This window comes from Akebia trifoliata, chromosome 10, assembly GCF_017979445.1.
Source record: "Akebia trifoliata isolate Shusen 1 chromosome 10, ASM1797944v1, whole genome shotgun sequence".
Lineage (NCBI taxonomy): Eukaryota > Viridiplantae > Streptophyta > Magnoliopsida > Ranunculales > Lardizabalaceae > Akebia > Akebia trifoliata.
In genome coordinates this window covers 13,737,256-13,759,210 of record NC_141384.1, presented here as the reverse complement: position 1 = coordinate 13,759,210, position 21,955 = coordinate 13,737,256, and the positions used below count along the sequence as shown (strand labels likewise).

The 21,955-nt window shown below is 37.1% G+C and overlaps 1 protein-coding gene across 1 annotated transcript in view; it reads right to left on the bottom strand.

Annotated features, from left to right (window-relative positions):
• The window catches only part of LOC147393159 (DNA repair protein RadA-like protein), an 83,459-nt gene that overhangs the window by 26,165 nt on the left and 35,339 nt on the right, over nt 1-21,955 (bottom strand). Inside the window, exons 7-9 of the mRNA XM_086455698.1 lie at nt 8,316-8,378; nt 6,956-7,036; nt 457-522 (exon numbers count right to left, since the gene is read on the bottom strand). Of these exons, the coding sequence (XP_086311824.1) occupies nt 457-522; nt 6,956-7,036; nt 8,316-8,378 (210 nt within the window). The remainder of the gene's footprint in view (nt 1-456; nt 523-6,955; nt 7,037-8,315; nt 8,379-21,955) is intronic.

Sequence of the window (21,955 nt, the reverse complement as noted above, 5' to 3'; positions counted from 1 at the left end):
AGAGGAACCGAAGATGATTCCACGCAGCAGCACGGGGAGTAGAATGTCTCAAAGAAGGAGTGCCAAAAGATCGCAACAAAAGGGGATAGAGCAGAACAGTTATGTCAAAAGAATGTCAAGTCTCATAATGAGAGCTTGGCAGCAATTTATATTAACTGATAAGTGAATGGACATAAATGCCCTTACGAAACATAGAAATAAAAGAAAGAAAACTAATACTAATAAACTACATTATTTGCAATAGTCCACAATGTTTCTTGAGGACCTACTTTCATCTCAATGAAAATAACATAGAATCCAACATTGATTGCAGGCAAAGGAATATGTGAAAAGTAGGTACTCACAAAAGATTATCGACAATGGACTGTAATAGTATAACATGAAAGTCCAACTTAACTAGGTTAAAAAAAATAGAGGGTAAAAACAAAGAAGGAAAAAGATCAACAAACCAAATACCTCATCAGTGGACCCAAAACGGTTCTTGACTGATCGAAGAAAACGATGAGCTGAGTACTTCTCACCCTGACAATAAAAGGGGTACATAATAATAAGGTTGTGTTCAAATAATGTGCTTAGGAACTTCATAATTCTAATCCACTACACGGAATGGAACAATCGAAAGAAAATCTGCACATGGAATAAATAAAAACTTACAAAATGTCATATCGAGCACTGACAAAACTACAATGCCGAGGATTTAAAACAAAATGAATCCAAGGAGAATGGTGTCCACAGAGCATAGGTTAAACATAATTAACTTTTTGATATCAGTGAACTTAGAAAAGTATGTATTGGCTTTTCATTGTCTCAAAGATGGTGCTTTTCACTACCTAATATTTAGTATTTCAAGTACCTTGGCCTGCATTTCTAGAGAAGCACAAGAAGAAATTAAACAAGTAAAAGTAATTATCTAAACAATTCATCATTAACTGTTCATGGTGTTCTACTACATCAAATCATTCTTTTTCTGATATGTAAAGCATAGATGTACCAAGAAATAATGTATCCTAAGAAATACACACCACGGGTATCAAGAAGATCGACCCATAGATGAAGACAAAAGAAACAAAATCTATCCAGGCCCCATATTAAATAATTCAAAAATTAGTTACTAATAACATAAGTGCATCGTGGAAACTATAAAATATCAGATTTTGTTTACTTCCCAGTCAAATGAAAAAATTTGTACCTCTCAACACTTTAAAATCTCTCTTTTTACTTTTCTTTCTTTTTTCGTTTTCATTTTTCCTCCATTTTTTGTTTCTTAACACCTAGAACACAAATTTTAGAAGATTGTGTTAAATAAGTCTAGGGTTACTTTAGTCTTTTCCTTTTCTTTATTTCTCTTATGTAACTCTTATATAGCCTAATTAGGGCTAATTAATTAAGACTTAATCTTCTCTCTCTATTTCGAACTTGGTATCAGAGTTGGCTCTCTGAAGCTATATCGAACACCTCCTTCTTCATCTGTAACAGACCTTAATCGACCTCGTACACCCCTACACCACTTGTCTTCAACCTATATCACCCCTACGGGGGTTCTCTGTTGCTGCAAACCCTAATCGCATCATGCGATAGGGAGTTAAACAATTTTTGGAGCCTGCGATCAAGCTTTACGTACAGCAACGATGCTGTTTAGAGCCTGCGACTCCTAAGGCAGCTGTATTTCAGCCCTGCGACTCCCAAGGTGGCTGTAGTGAGGTCCGGCGACACCCAAGGTGGCTGTATTGAGGTCCGGCAACACCCAAGGTAGAGTCTAGACGTCTGCGATCACAGCAGGTGCCTGTGTTTCAGCTTTTTCAACCCAGCAGCTGGCTGTTCTAGTTCATGCGACACTGCTGGTGCGTGTTTGGACCCTAAAACTACAGCAGGTAGTTGATTCTTGCGCAGCCGAACCCAATAAGTGGCTGTTCTAGTTCGTGCGACTCAGCTGGTGGCTGTGTTTTAGTTTTATGATCCCCGTAGTGGTTCTATGAGGGTTCCGGCAGTGTTCTTGAACATCTACGAAATTTTTCGATCACAACCGGGTGCTGTTTAAGGCTGTTCTCACCTCTCTATTGACCCTCGAACCCTTGACCTAGGGCTGTTTACACAACTTATTAACCAACCCGGCTGCAAGGAGGATTACTTGCGGTAATGATTACTTGGGTCACCCATAACAGTGTTTAATCAACCGTTATAGCTCTTTCGATCGTGTATTGTCACCTTTAGGGTGCTGCGATCACTTTATTCTAGAGAGTTGTGCCCTCATCTTCGTGAACTCTCTTCAAACCAAAGTACTCGGATTATTTGATGGCTTCTGAGTCATCCTCTTCCTCTATCACTGGTATTAGTAATGGATCGAGTGGTCTTCCTTCTCATTCAACTAACTTTCCAAGCATTCAAATTACTACCGTGAAATTAGATGATCCTAACTATCTCCTTTGGGCACGATCGGTTGAAATGTTCATTGGTGGAAAAGGGAAGATCGGTTACCTCACAAGGGCGGACAAACAACCTGCACAGACCGACAGTTCTTACTCACAATGGTTTGCTAATGATTCTATGGTCCGTTCTTGGCTGGTTACATCTATGCAATCACACATTGCAGCTAGTTTTATGTTCTCCTCGACAGCAAAACAGATATTGAATTCCGCAAAGAGCATTTACTCGCAACGTCAAAACAATATTCGCATTTTTAACCTAGAGCATGAGTTTCTCGACTCTCGTAGGGTGACTCTTCTGTTACTACCTATATATCACAACTACGTGCTCGGTGAGAAGAGTTGACATTTTATTCTTCGTACTACTCCTGGAAGGACCCTCTTGATGAGACATTGTATGCGTCAATTCTGGATAAGAATCGGATTTTTCAGTTTTTGGCTGGTCTTCGGGATGAGTTTGAGTATGCGAGAGTTCATTTATTGGGAATGGATCATTTTCCTTCACTACAGACTGTGTATTCCTATGTCTTGGCTGATGAGAGTCGTCGCACAGCTGTCATACCCCTTTCTTCGGGAGATCACTCCGCTATGCTTGCTCGTCTACCTTCTTCACAGTCCCCCAATGGGTCTCTGCCTACCCGTCAACGACATAAGTGTGATCATCGTCGAAAGTTAGGTCATGTGAAGGCTCGCTGTTATGCACTTCATGGTCGTCCAAACCAGCATCGTCAACAGTCTCAACAGTCTTCAGCTCATGTAGTTTCTCAGCAAACGAATGATTTGGCACCTCCTTCAGCTACTACCTCCTCATCGGATTCGGTTTCTCTGTCCAAGCCGAGCTTGACTAGTTTAGAAAATTCTTCAATCAGATAGAGACTTCATCTCAACCAGTTTCTACCTTCGCTCACTCAGGTACCTTTGCATCTGCACACAGTGTTTCTACCACTTCCTCACCATGGATCATTGATTCTGGTGCCTCAGATAACATGACCGGTACGTCCTCCCTATTTAAAACCTATAGTGTTTGTTCTGGTCATCGCAAGGTCCGACTGGCTGATGGTTCTTTGCCTTCCATAGCTGGTCAAGGTCATTTACCCGTTACATCTTCTTTATCCTTAACTAACACACTTCATGTTCCTCAACTTACTACTAACCTTGTATCTGTTAGTAGTATTACAAAAAATTTGAACTGCAGTGTAACCTTTTATCCCTCTCATTGTGTCTTTCAGGATCTAGAATCGAAGAGGACGATTGGCACTAGACATGAAGTAAATGGATTGTAGCTCATGGACGTTCCCGGTTCACCTAGCACTCATTCTGCTCTTTAGCTTAGTAGTAGTCGTAGTCAGTCTAATAAGGCTCTTATAATGCGTTGGCATTTACGTTTAGGCCATATTTCCTTTGGATATTTGAAACACATGTTCCCTACTTTATTTCATAATAACAATTTGTTTGATTTGTCTTGTGAAACTTGTCAATTAGCTAAACATGTGCGTTCTTCTTATCCTATTAGTATGAATACTACTACACCTGCTATGTTTGACTTAATTTATTTTGATGTGTGGGGTCCTTCCTTGTTCACATCCACTTTTGATTTTCGCTATTTTGTTTTGTTTATCGATGACCACAGTCGTACCACTTGGGTTTATCTTATGAAACACAAGAGTGAGGTTTGTGGGATCTTCAAGCAATTTCTTGCTATGATTCATACCCAATTTGGTTGTACCATCAAGACCTTCCGTTCTAATCATGGTACTAAGTACACCTATAGTGAAGTCTTGAAACTTTGTTTAGAGTCTGGCATTGAGCATCAAATGTCCAATGTTAAGACCCCTCAGCAGAATGGTCGCTCAGAACGAAAAAATCGCCATATTCTAGAGTTAGCTCGTGTCATTTCTATTGGCATGAATGTGCCTCAATCCTATTGGGCCGATGCAGTTCTTACTGCCGTTTACCTTATTAATCGGACCCCCTCTAATGTTCTTCAGTTTGCCACACCCCTCTCTAAGCTCTCTCCAGATTGTCCTGTGTTTCCACTTCCTCCGCGCGTGTTTGGGTGTGTCTGCTTTGTTCAAATTCTTGCCCAAACTCGTACTAAACTTGACCCTAAGGCCGTAAAATGTATCTTTCTGGGTTATTCCTCTACCCAGAAAGGATACCGTTGTTACCATCCTCCTTCTCGACGGCGTTTCGTTTCTCGAGATGTTTCTTTTTTTGAGCATACTCCTTACTATAGTGGGTCTGTTGGTATTCAATCTGAGTGGTTTCCTCTAGATTCACCTGATGATTCTTTTCCTTCTTTATTCCCCCTTCCCATGCCTGTTCCTCCCTCTCCACCCCCCGTCAGTTCGTCCTCTCCTCCATTGTAGGTTAACTCTCGACGTCCCCGTGATACTACCATCACTTCTATGTCCGACCAGCTAGCCTCCTCGCCTCCAGCTCCGCCTCCATCGGTTCCCTGTGATGATCGTCCTATTGCCACTCGTAAGGGTAAGCGTACTTGTACTTATCCCATTTCAAATTATATATCTAACTCTGCACTCTCACCATCCTATCAGAGTTTTCTTGCCTCTGTTTCCGCTGTTTCTCTTCCTACTACTGTTGCAGATGCTCTTGCTCATCCTGAGTGGCGCGCAGCTATGATTGATGAGTTGACTGCTCTTGAAAAGACTCAAACATGGGAAATTGTGCCTCTTCCGCCTGGACGGAAAGTTGTGGGTTGTCGTTGGGTATTCACCCTTAAGCATAATCCGGATGGTTCCATTGCTCGTTATAAGGCCCGTCTGGTGGCCAAAGGTTATGCTCAGACTTATGGGATTGATTATCAGGATACTTTTGCTCCAGTTGCCAAGATGACCACCATTCGTGTTCTCCTTTCTGTTGCTGCTATCCGAGGCTGGCCTCTCTTTCAGTTAGATGTCAAGAATGTTTTTCTCAACGGTGATCTTCAGGAAGAAGTCTATATGGTCCAACCTCCTGGGTTTCTTCCTTCTGCTTCTCCTGCACATGTTTGTCGTCTTCGCCGGTCCCTTTATGGTCTGAAACAGTCTCCTCGTGCTTGGTCTGAGCGCTTCACTAAGACCATGCATTAGTTTGGTTTCCATCAGAGTTCTGCTGATCACACCTTGTTCTTGCATCACTCCCAAGGCAAAACTGTTGCTCTGATTGTGTATGTGGATGATATTGTTATTACTGGAGATGATGCCGATGGCCTTACCGAGGTCAAAACTTACTTAGGACGTCAATTTGAGATTAAGGATCTTGGCCATCTTCGCTATTTTCTGGGTATTAAGGTTGCCCGGTCCCAGTCAGGTATATTTATTTCTCAGCGTAAGTATGTTCTTGATTTACTCAGTGCCTCTGGTCAGCTTGGATCTCGTCCAGCTGATACTCCTATTGAGCAGAATCACAGGTTGGCTGATTCTGAGGGGGAGTGTGTGTCAGATATTGGCCAATATCAGCGTCTTGTGGGAAAGTTGATCTACTTGTCTATGACTCGCCCTGACATTGCCTATGCTGTTAGTGTTGTAAGTCAGTTTATGCACTCACTTCGAACATCTCATCTTGCTGCTGTTTATCGTATTCTTAGATACCTTAAGGGATGTCCTGGTCAAGGTATTTTATTCAACAATCATGGTCATCTTCGCATTGAGGCATGGACAGATGCAGATTATGCTGGTTCAGTGACTGATAGAAGGTCTACTTCTGGGTATTGTACTAAAGTTGGTGGTAACTTCGTAACTTGGCGTAGTAAGAAACAGGATGTGGTTTCTCGATTGAGTGCTGAGTCAGAATATAGAGCTATGGCACTTGGAGTATGCGATTTGTTGTGGCTCAAAATCTTACTAGCTGATTTATGTCTTCCTGTGCCGGTCCCCTTCTTACTATATTGCGATAATAAATCAGCTATTAACATAGCTGCAAATCCGGTTCAGCATGACAGAACGAAGCACATAGAAGTTGATCGTCATTTCATTAGAGAAAAGATAGTTTCTGGACAGATTTGTACTCCCTTTGTTCCTACCTCTCAACAACTTGCTGATGTTCTTACTAAAGGAGTTAGTAAAACTTCCTTTGAAGATGTCTTGTCCAAGTTGGGCATAGTTGATATCCACACACCAACTTGAGGGGGTGTGTTAAATAAGTCTAGGGTTATTTTAGTCTTTTCCTTTTCTTTATTTCTCTTATGTAACTCTTATATAGCCTAATTAGGGCTAATTAATTAAGACTTAATCTTCTCTCTCTATTTCGAACTGATTGCAAATTTATTTACAATCTTATAAGATTGATGAACATAACATAAGCTAGATGTGATTTTAACATGAAAAGAATGCACAGTATACAGCAGTATCCAACAATTTACGAACTTCGAGACAAATAACAAATATGATGTGCTCTGGGACACAAGATCCAACTTAATTCCCAGTATGATAGCAAACATTATAGGGCCCAAATGATCATAACATCAAATATATACTACTTTAACATGCAAGAATCTACATAAATACAGTACAAAAGAAAAAGGTACCAACTTCCAAATATAAAACAACATCAACAATGTGCTCCAACACACGTGGCCCTGCTATATCTCCAGTTTTTGTAACATGTCCAATCTGAAAGCATGAAGAAAAAGCATGAGATCCATAAAGAGCATCACAAGTTTTAAACCACGCACAAAATAGAAACAAATAGAGCATGATGACAATCAAGATTTATCCCAAGGGACCCAGTTAGTGAATTATTGCATGTGTTAGAAAACAAAATTTATACATTCAACAAGCATCATGCTATGTGCAGAAGAAGAATGCATATTCAGAATTTAAAAATCCTTTGACAACACCCTCATCTAATACAGGAGCCATAAAAGTTTATAGGAAGCATCCTTGAACATTCAAATATAAGTTTTTGTTTATTGGTAACACATCAAGACAAGTCCTTCAACACGTGATAAGAAGAAAACTATAGAGGAACAGTTCTGCTTCAGTTTTTGTTTTACTTTATCTCTTCTCATTCCTCTTTTCTCTTTTTTTTCCTCCAACTTTCCAAGGTTAGACATAGGACAACAGTTATGTCAAAAAACTACCGTGTCTAGAAGAATAAGAATTGTGTCTAGAAGTAATGTGACTTTTATCCATTTCAATGATTAGTTCTTGAGTGCTTTGGAGAACCCATGACTGATCATCAAGATTCTCAACACATGAAGAGATGACCAAGCCTTATTTGTGAACAAATCAACAAATAACTTAATCTTTCATTTTCCCAAACAATAATTATCAAGGTTATCTTATCACACGGAGAAACTACACACAAGCCTCTAGTGTGGGGAAAAAGGGAAAAGAAATTATATTCTTGGAGGAAAGCCCAACTAAGTGTATGCCGACCAAAGCTCCACTTGGAAAACCTTAAAAGAAACTTCATCGTCCATTCATAATCATCATTAAAGTGTATCTTGAATATTTGGAAATGAAAAAACCAAGATATGCACCTACATTCATAAGTATCTACTATTCTGAGGGATTAATTTTATAATCAGCTACAGAAAAAAAAACACTAAATAAAATTAGTAGAAAAAAGGGATAAAAAAACAGATACGAGGAAGCAGTTGTCATTTCTGTTGATAGCCAGTGTTTGCAAACAAGAAAGGAAATACAAGACGAGAACAAAATAGAGAAAAATTATATCAAGTTGAAATAGTTCTGCTAATCTTCATAGTCATTTTTCATTTCTTTATAGATCACCCAACCAACCTAGAGCACAAGCCGAAAACTACTCAACCGAGTTCAAAGCCTACATAAACTCAAACACTGATTGACTCCAAATCAAATTTTGAGATTCCAAAATAGAAAACAAGTTGATAGATGATAAATTATATTTCAAATAAGATAAGCTCACCAAAAGAACAGGGATATTTGTTTTCTTAGCAAACCGCAAAAGAGCAGAAGTGCACTCCTTCACCTGTTAAACATCAATGCTATGTCATGAGACAAAATATCAAAGTAGAACAAAAGAAAAGTACAAAATAAAATCAATGTGGTCATGCAAGCTTGATGCTTTGTAACAATTTCACCAGAATAATGCATTAAGTTCACCTTATGAGGTCCTTAATTTATAAGATAGTAACAAAACCACCATTCGTCCTACTCAACCTTTTGTGTTGTAAAAAGTTTAGAACTGTATTAACAATATTTATCAAATACTCGTAAAATAAATAGACAATTTACTAGTGACTAATAGTTTAGAGGTAATTCTTACTTGGAGATAAAAGTACCCAGATCTTACACAAGAGTTAAAGCAAGCACAAATGCAACCAAAAACATTAAACATTCTTATATAAGTCCAATTTCTTTTTTCTTTTTTCTTTTTTTCTTTTTTTCTTTTTTCTTTTTTTGTAAGGTAATCGAGGGTTTAAGTGGACTCCCAGCAAACAAGAAACAACAATTTATGTTTTTACATAGAATCGACAACTTGCATCCTCACTTACAATACATAAAAGCTCTTTAGGAAACTCTGATGGCAAACACTAAACTCATGGAAAGAAGTGCAATGTGAAACCAGCAAAATAGAACATCAGTATCATATTCGAAAGGAGTGCACCTATCACGCAATGTTGACGTGACAAAGGCAATTGCCATGAAGTCCAAGCCAAGATTCAGTCGGTAGCAACACTCCATTAAGAACTGACTAACATCACTATGCAAGATAAAAGGAATCTGGTATCGAGATGCAGAATGAAACTGGGCAAGTTAACCTGGCACAGCCAATACCTAACCCTAGTTTTATAGGAGCTTCTTAACATATTCTCAAAAACCAATCATTCATAAGACACCACATAAAATAGTTCTCATTTAGTACAAAAGGAAGTAGTTTGTTGGAACAATTGAAGACAATAAAATGAAGAAATAGATAAGATGTGGTAATCTTGCTAAGAAACTAGATATAAACCCAAAAGTATTAACTCAAAAAAAACATCCATATGAAATAGGAATTTCACAGTTTAATGAAACTCTTACCAAGTACTTTCAAAGCTGCTAACAAGGATAAAAGGCTTGAAGACCATACTTCCATCAAAAGATCATACTGAAGGTTAAGTGGAATTAAATGAGTTTCACGATTATTTTTATGTATAAGAAGGAATTATATTTCCTTTATAGTTGAAAAAAAAAAACAATGGGAGAAACAAAATGACAGAACTTCAATACTGAAAGAAGCGATAGGTAGGACTGCTTGTAAGAATATTAGCAAGAAACAGAAATAATCTACATCAGGACCCAAATTGCCTAGTGTTTCCCCCACTAACTTCATAGCTCGTTTATGTGATTCAGATTTTAGATCTAGAATCATTGGTGAGCACACTTGCTCGGGGTGTTACTCGAATCTGATTTTGGGGAAGAGTGATGAGTTCTTGGTTGATCCCGTCCCCATTGCAAAGAAGAGGATCGGGAATCCAACCTTGCAATACGGCAAGGTAATTAACTCCATTTCATATTTCAGAATTTCTCTGGATTTTCAAAAGAAAACTATTTCTTAAGATTTGGATCTCAAAAATGGATGGAGGGAAACTTAGATTTATTGATTGGAAAATCATTTTGATGATGAAAATCAACTCTACAGTCAAATCTAAGGAAATTGGCGGATAAACTTAAATTTTAAGTTGCGAATTGTTGAAGAAAAACTCAACATGAATTTGATCTCATTTTTTTCTTAAATCAAATGGATTTCAGCAAATTCAATCAAATTTCCTTTCTTCTTTCCTTTATTGATTGAGCAAGCTTGAGTTACAGTAAATCTTCGCTATAAATGGGAAGATATCACACACACACACACACACACACTCTCTCTCTCTGAACTTAAGAAAATGAGAAAATCTAAAAAAATGATTCAATTTTGTTCGATCTAATCTGATCCAACCTCTACTTGAACTAGTGATCTCCCTCCTCTATTTATAGAAATCATAGAGAGAGGAAACTTACAGATTAAGCCCTTCCAAAAATAGTAAAAACGTAATTATTACGCAATGTCTAAAACAAGACATACGAGCACGTGGAAAATTACATTATAATAGCACATGCGTGAGAAAATTACATTACATTCAAAAGAACACATGGAGAATTACTCAATGAAGTTGAGGGGCAAAATCGCTATAGCGATATAGTGGTATATCAGTTCAGCTATAGTGCTCTTTAGAGCAATTTGGACAAAATCATAGCGATTTTTGATGTAGTGCTCATATAGCGGTTCAGCTGCAGTACTCCTCAGAGCGATTTGGACAGCAACATCATTTCTTCATCAATCAATCTTTAATCTCTTAATTTCTTTAACTGTTCTTCGAATTTCAAACTCTTCAACTCTCAATTTCTTCATTCATAAAGCTCATAAGGCTCTAGATAATAGCCAAGGAGGAAAGAAGATGCATAGAAGAGGTACAAACACAGGATTAAAGTTTGGGATAGGATGAGAACATCTTCCATATGAATATTAAATCTAATATAATATGCATTACTTGTCAAGAGCGTTCAAAGAATTCAAAGGGATGTTTTTCGCCGATTACATTCAATAATATCATACTGAAGGCTTCAAATCTTAATTATTATTGGAGAGAGTGATGGTGAGAAAAGCAAACCAGTTTCGGAGGATCTGGGAGTCTACAAGGAAAGTGTTACAAAAAGATGAAGTTTGGGCACAAGAACTGACTATAGATTCAAAGACTTTTCATTTCAGTTGGCCGAGAAGCAGGAGAACTCAAGAACTAGTTGTGGTCAAATCAAGTAAATGGGGTAAATCTTCTTTATCTTTTAGGGACAAAGAGTTATAGCTTGGTTGAAAGATTTATGGATTAAAGCTCTGGAGAAACCATTAAAGAAGTCCTTCCAGAAGAAAGTCATTAATGCGAAATGCAAGTCAAGTCAACGGTCAAGGGTTCCAACGAAGAATTTGTAATTATTTAGGTATTCACTTAATTTGGCCTAGATTATAGTTCGGGATTATTTTAAATTACTTATGTTTTTTAGTTTTGAGTTGTTTTATGACTTTATTTTTATGTCTTTTGAGCTTATTTTCATCTTTTATTGGCCCATGATCTTCTATAATATTTAGGGGTAGTTTAGTAACTTTAGTTTGTCTTTTATTTAAGTTCATTAAGGTTTGAAAATTAAGAGAGAGAAAGTTACGAAAATTGGATTATTTATTTGATATTTTAATTTGATTAGGATTCTTAGATTTGTTTTCTTTATATAGATTGTATTAAGGTTTTTTTTAATGAAGAATGATGAATAAAAAAGAAAGCTTAAGCTTGATCTTCCCAACAATAGGTGTAGTGTGAGGCCATTTTGGAATGAATCCAAGATAACATTATTTTTCTCTATTTCTTTTTAATTTTTTTGTTTTTTTTCCTAATTTTCTTTTCGTTCCTTGTTCTTGATTCTTGAAACCCTTTTCTTGAATTCTTAAATTCTTTAATCTTGATTCCTGATTCTTTATTTTTGAATCTTGATTTCTTGAAACCAATTTTATTTTACCCTTAATCCTCCCCCATTTTCTTTAACCCTTAATTCATTAATCTATTTTCCAAATCTTAACACTTAATCATTTCCTTACCCAATAAACCTTTAACCATTTTCATTGGAATTGTACTTATATTTGCAAAAGGTCATAAATGAATTACCCTATCCTACCTACTCAAATCCTTAACCCAATCCTAAACCAAATTCACTAAACCTCATATTTTCTTTTCTTCCCTCATCGTCCTACATCAATCGCCTCTGAATCAAGGGTGAAAGTAGCAGAATGGGTTTCTAACCAGAAGGGGTTCTACCTGAGAATAGCCTTCAAGAAATGGAAAAGGGTCACCAACTAGGAAAGAGTTTATAGGTCGGAAAAATTTTGTGTTATTGCTTCAACAATCAATGTCAGCCAAGGACTTTGGGTTGGAAAACTTGGTACTCAAGGAACCTACTGTCAGTTTTGTTTCTAAGAAAGTTCAAGTGAGTCTCAAAAAAGCTAATGAGAGCAGCGTAATGGCAACAAAATCTGCTCCAAGTTACTCGAAGGTAGTAGATTACAAATCGGCAGCACTCAATCTTGAATCTCAAGAAGGACGAGTGAGGCCGATAGACGTGAAGTGGAAGGGTTTTGGTATTTGGTAAAGGAGAGTGGTGTGCAAGGCCACTTTGGATAGGATCTCTTGTAATGTAGTCAAAGTTACTTTGAAGGATTTGGTAAGATCTTCCAAGAGGTTGTTTCTTATGTTTGACACTAGAGTAGTGTTTCTTGTGCAGACTATTAAGGATTGTGAAGTTTCATTACGCAGTTGGTGGGCTTTGACCAACTCAATTTCTAGCACATGGTTCAAGGTTGAGTCTTGGATCGAGCTATGGGGCCTACCATTCTTCTTATGAGAGAAAGATGTCTTTTCTAATATCAGAAAAGCTTTGGGAGGCTTGCTGGAAACCGAAGAAGATACGCTAAAAAGGAAGTCTCTGACCACGGCAACCATCAAGGTGGCAAGTAGTGTTGCCTCAATCCCCAGAAGCATCTTGGTTCAATGTGAAATTGTTTGTTATAAGGTGTGGGTTGGGTTATCCAAGATCGACTAAATGGTCTCATTGGAATCGTCGTTATTGACCGAAGGAATTGTTGCAAAGAATTCGGTAAGAGGTGCGAGCCGAGGAAGATGGTTGACTAGAGTTAACAAGACCAACCTGGTAGTATCATGCCATGGGGTTTGGTTGAGTTCTAATGGTAGGGTTAAAGGGTGGTTTAGGATTTGAATTTCAAAATAAAAATAGCAGGACATGTGGAAATGGGGGGCTATGCCATGAGGTAGGAAAAGGGACGGATGGGAGGATTTTGGGTATTGCTTCAACAGTCCCTATAGCAGGGGACACTAAACCTTCACTTTTTTCAAGTATTATCCAACTGAAAGGAAACAAGTTTAATAAAAAGGCGTAAGGCAGAGGTCTAGATCCCTAAGCAATCGAATAGGAGGGACGTGTGGCAAAACTTTGGGTAAAGGACAAGGCCATAAGATTGATAGAGCTCTACAAAGGAAAGCACACACCTCTAAGGCCCATGGCGATCCAAAGTTTCTCACACAAGGTGTGGCCCATAGGAAAATGACCAGTACAGTTTCATCAAAGGCCCACAAGTTTTTAAGCCCAACTTTCCATTGAGTCGTGGGTTGGGGGAGACATGGCATACTTTTTTATTAAGAGTAGGGCCAATGGGCTTGGGTCCAGTCCAATACAAAGGCATGAAGCTGGCCAAATATGAGTAAGAAAGAAAGAGCCCAAGAAGTGTATTGTTGGGCAAGATCAGACCGAGGGTGCAATGGGCTTGATTCAATGAGCTTGGGTCAAAGTGTGAAGGGTGGCACTTTATCATCTTCGAAAAGAGAAGAGGATTTGCCGTGACCTCCTACGGCTCCAACAACAGTTGCAAACAATGGTCGAGACTCCGCAACGGCTGTGAAATGTTCCTCAGTGCCAAGAAAAGGGATTTTGATTCCGGTTAAAACAATTTTGGATCACTTAATGTCAACCTTTCAAACGAGAACCTCTTCCCCATCTCTTGACCAAGGATTTTTGTCAGAAGGTAGACAAGTGGTGGAAAGAGTTTCAATTCAATGGGAGCCCTAGTTTTATCTTTAAATGTAAACTTAAGGCTCTGAAAGAGAAAATCAAAGTTTGGGATGTCAAAGTTTTTAAGAAAGTCAAGGGTTTGAAGGACATTTTAGAGAACTTAAGTATATTGAACCTAAAAGAAGAAGATTAGGGACTTTCAGGGGATAAAATTCTAAGAAGAAATAATCTGAGGTCGAGTATTAGAAGGTGTCCCTGATAGAAGAAGTGACTTGGAAGCAAAAGTCACGTGTAAAAGGGCTTAAGGAAGGCGAGAACACAAAATTCTTCCATAAGAAAGCAAATGCCCGGAGAAGCATTAATCACATACGAAATATATCAATCGAGGGGGAAGGAAAGGATCAAAGAGGGGATAGTTGATTTCTATAGGAATTTGTTTGAGGAGGAGCAACCTTTTCATCCCATCCTTGAAGTCCCAGAGCTAGGATCCATAACTCCATGTCAGAGTGCTTAACTAGAAAGGACTTGATGTAGATAGGTTAGCCAACACTGATCTCAATGCTTATGATCGAGTTAAGTAGCGTCAAAGAAAGAAATTAGTAACATTAACCGAGTCAAATCTATTTGACCGAGTCAACTCAATCCAATCTTTGACCTGCCCACCAGACCTAGTCCAACTTCTCTTAGGACTTTTTCTTTTATTGAGTTTTTATTTGTTAAGTTGCTTAAGTAGTCCTAGTTAGTTTCTATTTCAATTTTTGAAAGGTTATTTTCCTAATTTATGTTCTATTCTCTAAATTCGTTTTTATTCTTTAGGTTATAATTAGAAGTCATTTTAGATGTCCAAATTGAGTTCTAATAGGATTAAAAGGTTAATAATATGTTATAGTTATAAATAGATTAGGAAGTTATTTTTCAGTATTTTAGAAGGTTTCTAACTTGTTATGGAGTTATCTATATAAGGAACTCCAATAAACAAATTCAAAAAGAAAAGATTTTTCTTCTCTTTCTTTGTTTTCTTTTGAGTATAAGAATTCGATATTGGTTCTTAATTTTAATGTTTGCGATTGATTTCCATCAATCTCAAACCTAAATTAAAGTTTCTAGTCTGTTTGCTCAACATAGAGATTCTTCGTTACTCTTAGTTCTTGGAATTTCACCCTAGAACCAGATTTTTACAATTAACTCTATAAATAACCCCATAACAACTTAGAAACCTTCTAAAATACTAAAAGTAACTTCTTAATCTATCTATAACATATTATTAATATTCTAATCCTATTAGAACTCAATTTGGACATCTAAAAGGACTTTTAATTATAACCTAAAGAATAAAAATGAATTTAGAGAACATAAAACTAATTAGGAAAATAAACTTTCAAAAATTGAAATTGAAACTAATTAGGACTACTTATGCAACTTAACAAATATAAACTCAATAAAAAAAGAGTTCAAAGAGAAATTGGACTAGGTTTTGTGGGGCTAGTCAAAGATTGGATTGAGTTGACTTAGTCAAACAGATTTAACTCGGTTAATGTTGCTGATTTCTTTCTTCAACGCTTCTTAACTCAATCATAGGCATTAAGATCAGCGTCGACAAACCTATCTACATCAGGACTATTGATGAGTAGTTGTTTAAGCCTCTAACTTCGATGCGTAAAAAAAAAAGGCACCAGGACCAGATAATTTCACCATGGCTTTCTACAAGAGGTGTTGGGTAACGATTAAAGAGGATTTCATGAACATGATAAAGGAGCTCTAGGATAGGTATTATTTAGACTACAACCTTAATAGCTCTTTCATTGCCTTGATCCCAAAGAAGCCAGATGCAGAGATAGCGGACTTTAGAACTATTAGCCTTGTGGGTTTGGCTTACAAGTTATTAGCAAAGGTGCTAGCTAATATACTAAAGGAGGTGATTAAAAATCTGATAGGCTCGAAGCAAGGGGCGTTCATGAAGGGCAGACAAATTATGAACGGAGTCCTTATCACAAACAAGTGTATAGATTATAGAAAGAGTTCAGGTAGACAGGGTTTAGCATCCAAAATCGACATACATAAAGCTTATGACCATGTGAGCTGGGCTTTTCTGAGATACTTAATGCATCGCATGGGCTTTGGGGATAAGTGCATAGAGTGGGAGATGAAATGTGTGTCTACAACTTCCTTTTAGATTTTGGTGAATGGAAGTCCCACAAATTATGTTAGAAGTTCTTGGGGTTTAAGGTGAGGCAATCCTTTGCCCCTCTTGTTATTTGTGTTGGTGGTGGAAGTATTGGGTCGTTTCCTTAAAAAAGCTTCTAGTCTTGAGAGATTTCAGATTTTTCGATAGGAAAAGAGGATTCCAATGTGTCGTTTCTCCATTTCACAAATGATACCCTAGTCTTTTTGGAAGCAAAGGATTCACAAGTAAAATACTTAAGGGGAGTGTTATGTTATTTTAAGGCAATATCAAGGTTAAGGATCAATTTCAATAATAACAAAATGTTCGAGATTGGTGGCAATGATGAGGTGTCTAGATGGGCTGCCCTTTTTGGTTGCCAAAGGGAGGCCCTATCGTCCACGTTCTTGGGTTTGCCTATAAAGGGGGAGAACAAAAATAAGTCGATTTGGGATTCGATGATTGAGCGTATGGAAAAACAGTTGAGCTCCTGGAAAGGTAAGTATTTGTCTAAGGGCGGCAAGCTTACCTTGATCAAAAACACTTTGGCAAGTATCCCGATCTATCATATTTCTTTGTTTTTGATTCCTAGTAGCGTGGAAGAAAAATTAAGCAAACTTGTTTGAAACTTTTTGTGAGACAATAAAGATGGGGTGAATAAAATTCATTTAGGGTGTGTTTGGAAGTAGAAGTTGGAGTTGCAACTCCCACCTAAGAATTCTAATTTTGTTTGGTTCACCAATTCCACAGAGTTGCAAATCCAAGAAGGTCCTCAACTCCTATTTCCAAAGGAGTTACAACTCCCACCTATGTGGATGGGATATACAACTCCAGTCAAAAATCTTAAACCCCAAAAATTGAGTTGACTCACCTGAGTCATCTAGTATATAAATTAAGGTTGTCAATGGATCGGGCTATGCTGAGCCAAACCCATTTTCAAAGACACTACGAAGGTAAGGGGATCATTATTAATTTATAATAAGACTATTATATATTGTATTTAATATAATATAGTGGACCAAGCCACCCATCGGGCCTATATTCAAATCCCAAAACGAGCTTTGACTAGCCCAACCCGATAGCTAAATGGACTTAATAACTAAATCCAAACCTAGTCCATAGCGGACCGGGCTGGATCGGGCCAAACCTTTAATAGCTCTATTATAAATCATTTAACTCACTTTACATTGTTTATGATCTAGGTTCCTATTTAAATTTTTTCTATTTTTTAAATAAAATAAGGAGATTAAAATAGGTCATAAAATGGGGGAGGAGCACTTAGACAATTCACTTTTATACTTTTTTTACATTGAGTCTATTATTGTGCTTTTTTCTATTATTTCATTTCTTGATTTTGGATGGTCACCATTCCCTATAGTTATCTATCAATCCAGATATATACGAGATCTCCTACCTATCAGTCACCGACTTGATACATACAAGAACAACCCACCAACACACCAAGGATAAGTCTTATATGCGTTTTTTAGCATGGCCTACTCTGAAACTCGCTTATTCCTCTCTAACACTTTATTCTGTCTATTCCTTTCTAACAGTTAGTTACCGGTCCGACTACCAAACTCTGTTTGCTCAATGAAAAGTGAAGGTAGTCTACCCGCATCGTCAAAGAAGATATCATGATGCTACCTTTTGCGAATGACGACAGTACGGTGATTTCGGCTTTTCAAAAGGGTGACATTGTAGGTTAGATTCCTACTTGTTGAAGGTCTATAGTGATGTTATGTTATAATGACAATTAGGTAGTTACAGTAGTCTGCCTATAGTCTCATTCATTGACGTAGATAACGAGATCACACTCTCGTTGACTACCTGCTTCTAGTGCGACAGAGAATGCAAGCAAACAGAGTCGTCGTTGCCCTCAAATTTTATCTGAAATTCGAGTGATCCGAATTTAGAAGGTTTGGACCCTTGGAATAGATTCGAAGAAAAATATGGGTCGAATATGGGTTGATGTCCCTTAACCCAAGTCGGATCCGGGTCAGATACAAATACCTCCCTATATCCGTCTAGATCCGAATGATATATTGCTTTGGAAAAGGGTAGCTACTTAACTCCTAAATCTAAAATTAAAATTTAACGGTGGAAAATAACTTTTTATAAGTTTTCTTCAAAATTTATAGTATTTCTTCCTCTACATCCATGTGGCATTAGATCATCTTTTGGATGATATATTATGATCTCAACAACCTTTAGTAAGATTGAAAATCTTGCCAAATTAGCAAGGATAGACTTACAATAAATCTTAACATATCATTTCATCCCAAAAACCGAATTGACTCGCTCAGTCATCCTGCATATTAATCGTTTAACTCACTTTCATTACTTAATAAATGAATTTTTTATTTAAATAATTATAATTTATAATGAAATAAAGTGATTAAAGTGATAAGAAAATATTTAATCACATTTATTTAATATAATAAATATTTAAATTAATAATAAAAATTAATTATTTGTAAAAAAGAATACATGAAACCAAATTGACTCAACTGATTTATAACTAATCTTAGCAAAATGAAGTTTTCTTACAATTCCTAGGCTAAATTCCTAGATAAACCAAGTATTAGAGTTTATTTGAGGAGTTATAACTAACTCCACGGATTCCAACCCCAAACTGTTGTAGGATTCATAGTTAATTTCATTTATTGGGTTTTGTTGGGGGCTAGATTTGAACTCAATACCTTTTCTCTTGAGTGTGGTTGGTGCACGATTTTTCCATTTTTTGTGAAACCCTAGCTAAAAGTGCATTTTCTTTATTTATGATAGTTGAATAGTCAACGATTCTTTGATTTGCTTTCTCTTGAGAGTTGTAGAGATAACTCTCTAAATCTTTAGTCCCACATCAAATGAATATAGACTTGTGCTCAACTTGTTAATGTTCCCACTCTACTATTTGCCCAAGTGTGAGTGAGAAAGAGAGAGTCTCGCGCGCACATGGGGGCCCAAGGCACCATGGGACTACAGCCCATTGTGTTTGGGGCCAACCCGTTGAAAAACCTTAGTGAGTGTGTGTACGAAGGAGGTGCAAATCTTGAATTTAAGCCTCATGTGGGTGCATGTGATAGGCCCACTTTTGCTAAAATTTGTTTTGTCATTTTTCCTTTATTCATCTTGACTGTTGATCAAAGTAACCATTAGAATTAATGTGTGTTGACCATTTGGATCCTCCAATGTTCAGAAATGGGTCAATTAAGGCCCAAACGTACCTTTAATATGTTGAGCCATTAGGTTTTTTTTGTACCGTTGGGCTTTCTACTATAAAAGAGAAGTGTGCCCTAGTGTTTTGTACGCAGAAACTCAAACTGCAAACAGAAACATTGTTTTGATCTCCCTATCTTCTATTCTTCTCATTTTCACTGCTCATACACCAACTAATTCGATCGAGTCCGCCAAAGATCTGTTATTTCCAAGTGCGCAGTTAACAGACTTGTGACTGTTGAATCGTAGAAACCGATTACCTGAGACCGACTGCATTGTGGATATCATCCTAAGGGGGCGAAATTAGTTGGAAGAACAGCGGCTTCTCCATACCTCAGTCACTCAATCAAACCAATAGGTTCATACCAACTATTCTTACTGTCAGATTTAACATAACCGATTTCTAATCCAGATTTATACATTAGGTCCAGCACAACTAACTCTAACTCCTACTCCAACTCCAACTCTGATTAACTCCAGCTTCCAAACACACCCTTAGTGAATTGGAAGTTGGTCTGCGAACCAAAGAAAAATGGGGATCTCAGGATTAAGGACTTGTTAGCGAAGTGGTTGTGGAGGTATAGTATTGAAAATTCTAGTCTGTGAAAAATGATCATTAGATCAAAATAAGGGGGAAAGAGTAGTAGGCGGGAGAGTCAAGATGTCAAGTCTCCATACAGGTGTAGTGCATGGAAAGGTATTATGAAAATAAGTCGAATTTCAGGAAGTGGGTGAAGTTCAAGGTGGGAAAGGGTGACAAGATCAGATTTTGGGAGGATTGGTTGTGTGGAGGCTTAGCTCGCAGTCTTCAATTCCCTGCCTTTACAACTTTTCCTCAAAAAAGGGGTTGCCTTGCGCTGCTTTCTTGCATCTCAACGGAAATTTGCCAGTGTGGGATTTTTGAGATTCAGGAGGGGTTTTAAAGATTGAGAATTTCAAGACTTGATAGATCTAACAACTCAGCTTGATTAGGCCAGTTGGGAGCACACAAGAGATGACGAAAGGAGCGCTCTTTCTAAAAGAAAGATTTTTTCCGTTAATTCTTTTGTGATGTAGATAGGCTTACCGACTCTTATCTCAATGCCTATGATTAAGTTAAGAAGTGTCAAAGAAAGAAATCAGCAACATTAACCGAGTCAACTCGGTTTGACCAAGTCAACTGGATCCAATCTTGACCGTGTCCAACTTCTCTTAGGACTCTTTTTTTTATTGAGTTTCTATTTTTTAAGTTTCTTAAGTAGTTTTAATTAGTTTTTATTTCAACTTTAGAAAATTTGTTTTCCTTGTTAGTTTCTAATTTGTTTTATCTTTTATATTTTTATTCTTTTCTAAAATTCATTTTTATTCTTTAGGTTATAATTAGAAATCATTTTAGATGTCCAAATTGAGTTCTAATAGGATTAGAAGGTTAGTAATATGTTAAAGATAGATTAAGAAGTTACTTTTTAGTATTTTAGAAGATTTTTAAGTAGTTATGAAGGAGTTATCTATATAAGGAACTCCAATAAACAAATCCAACAGTTAGTTTTTTTTAAGATTGATTAATAAAAAAGAAAAATAAAAAGACTTTTCTTCCCCTTCTTTGTTTTTTTATTTTTGAGCAGAAGAACCCAATATTGGTTCTTAATTTTAATGTTTGCAATTAATTTCCATCAATCTCAAACCTAGATTGAAGTTTCTAGTTTGTTTTGCTCAACATAGAGAATCTTCATTACTCCTAATTTTTGGGATTTCACCCTAGAACCTGATTTTTAACATAAACTCCAAGTTTGTGTGTTCTACCATACATCATTTTGCCTCAGAGATGGTAACCCCCGTCCAGATCTCTTGATCATTTCCCCATTGGTTTTATTTGGGATTCAAAGGCTCCTTTTAAGTTGTGTTTTTTTCACTTGGCTAGCTACGCTAAATAAGCTTCCCACTCTTGATCTCTTGATTCTGCAATTCATCGAGTGAATCAGTGGACCACATCTTAATTCATTGCAAATTATCTAACTCCATTTGGTGTCATTTCTTTAACCTATTTAAGGTCTTTTGGGTGGTCCCAAATTTGGTATTATCTCTTCTTCAAAGTTGGGATACTACCTTGTTTTCGGGGAGAAAGAAAACCTTTAGGAAGTTTCTACCTATAGCCATTGCTTGGGGGCTATGATAGGAGAGGAATAGGAAAGCTTTCAAAGGAGAGGAAGCATCGTTCGAGGGGATTGTGCTAAACATTCTTGGGTTGCTGTTTTTTTTTTTTTTGTGCAAATTACTCCCCGATTTCAAAGGGGGATTTTGTATTTAGGTGGGATTTTATGTGTGCCAGTTAATTTTCTTTGGTTGGTCATCTTGGCTGCCTTTTTGTATCTTTGATCTAGCTTATTCAATAAATTTATATTTAATCAAAAAAATAATAATAACTGATGGCTTCTATGGCTTTGTTTCGTAAGTAGGATTCGGGAGTATCTCATTTTTCTTCTTTTCTCCTTAGGTGGTCAAGTCATCCTCTTGAGAGTACTTTTGTTGGATGCCTCACCATTAATGATATTTGCATTTACCTATAATGAAAAAAGATATTACAATTATTTCTTCCC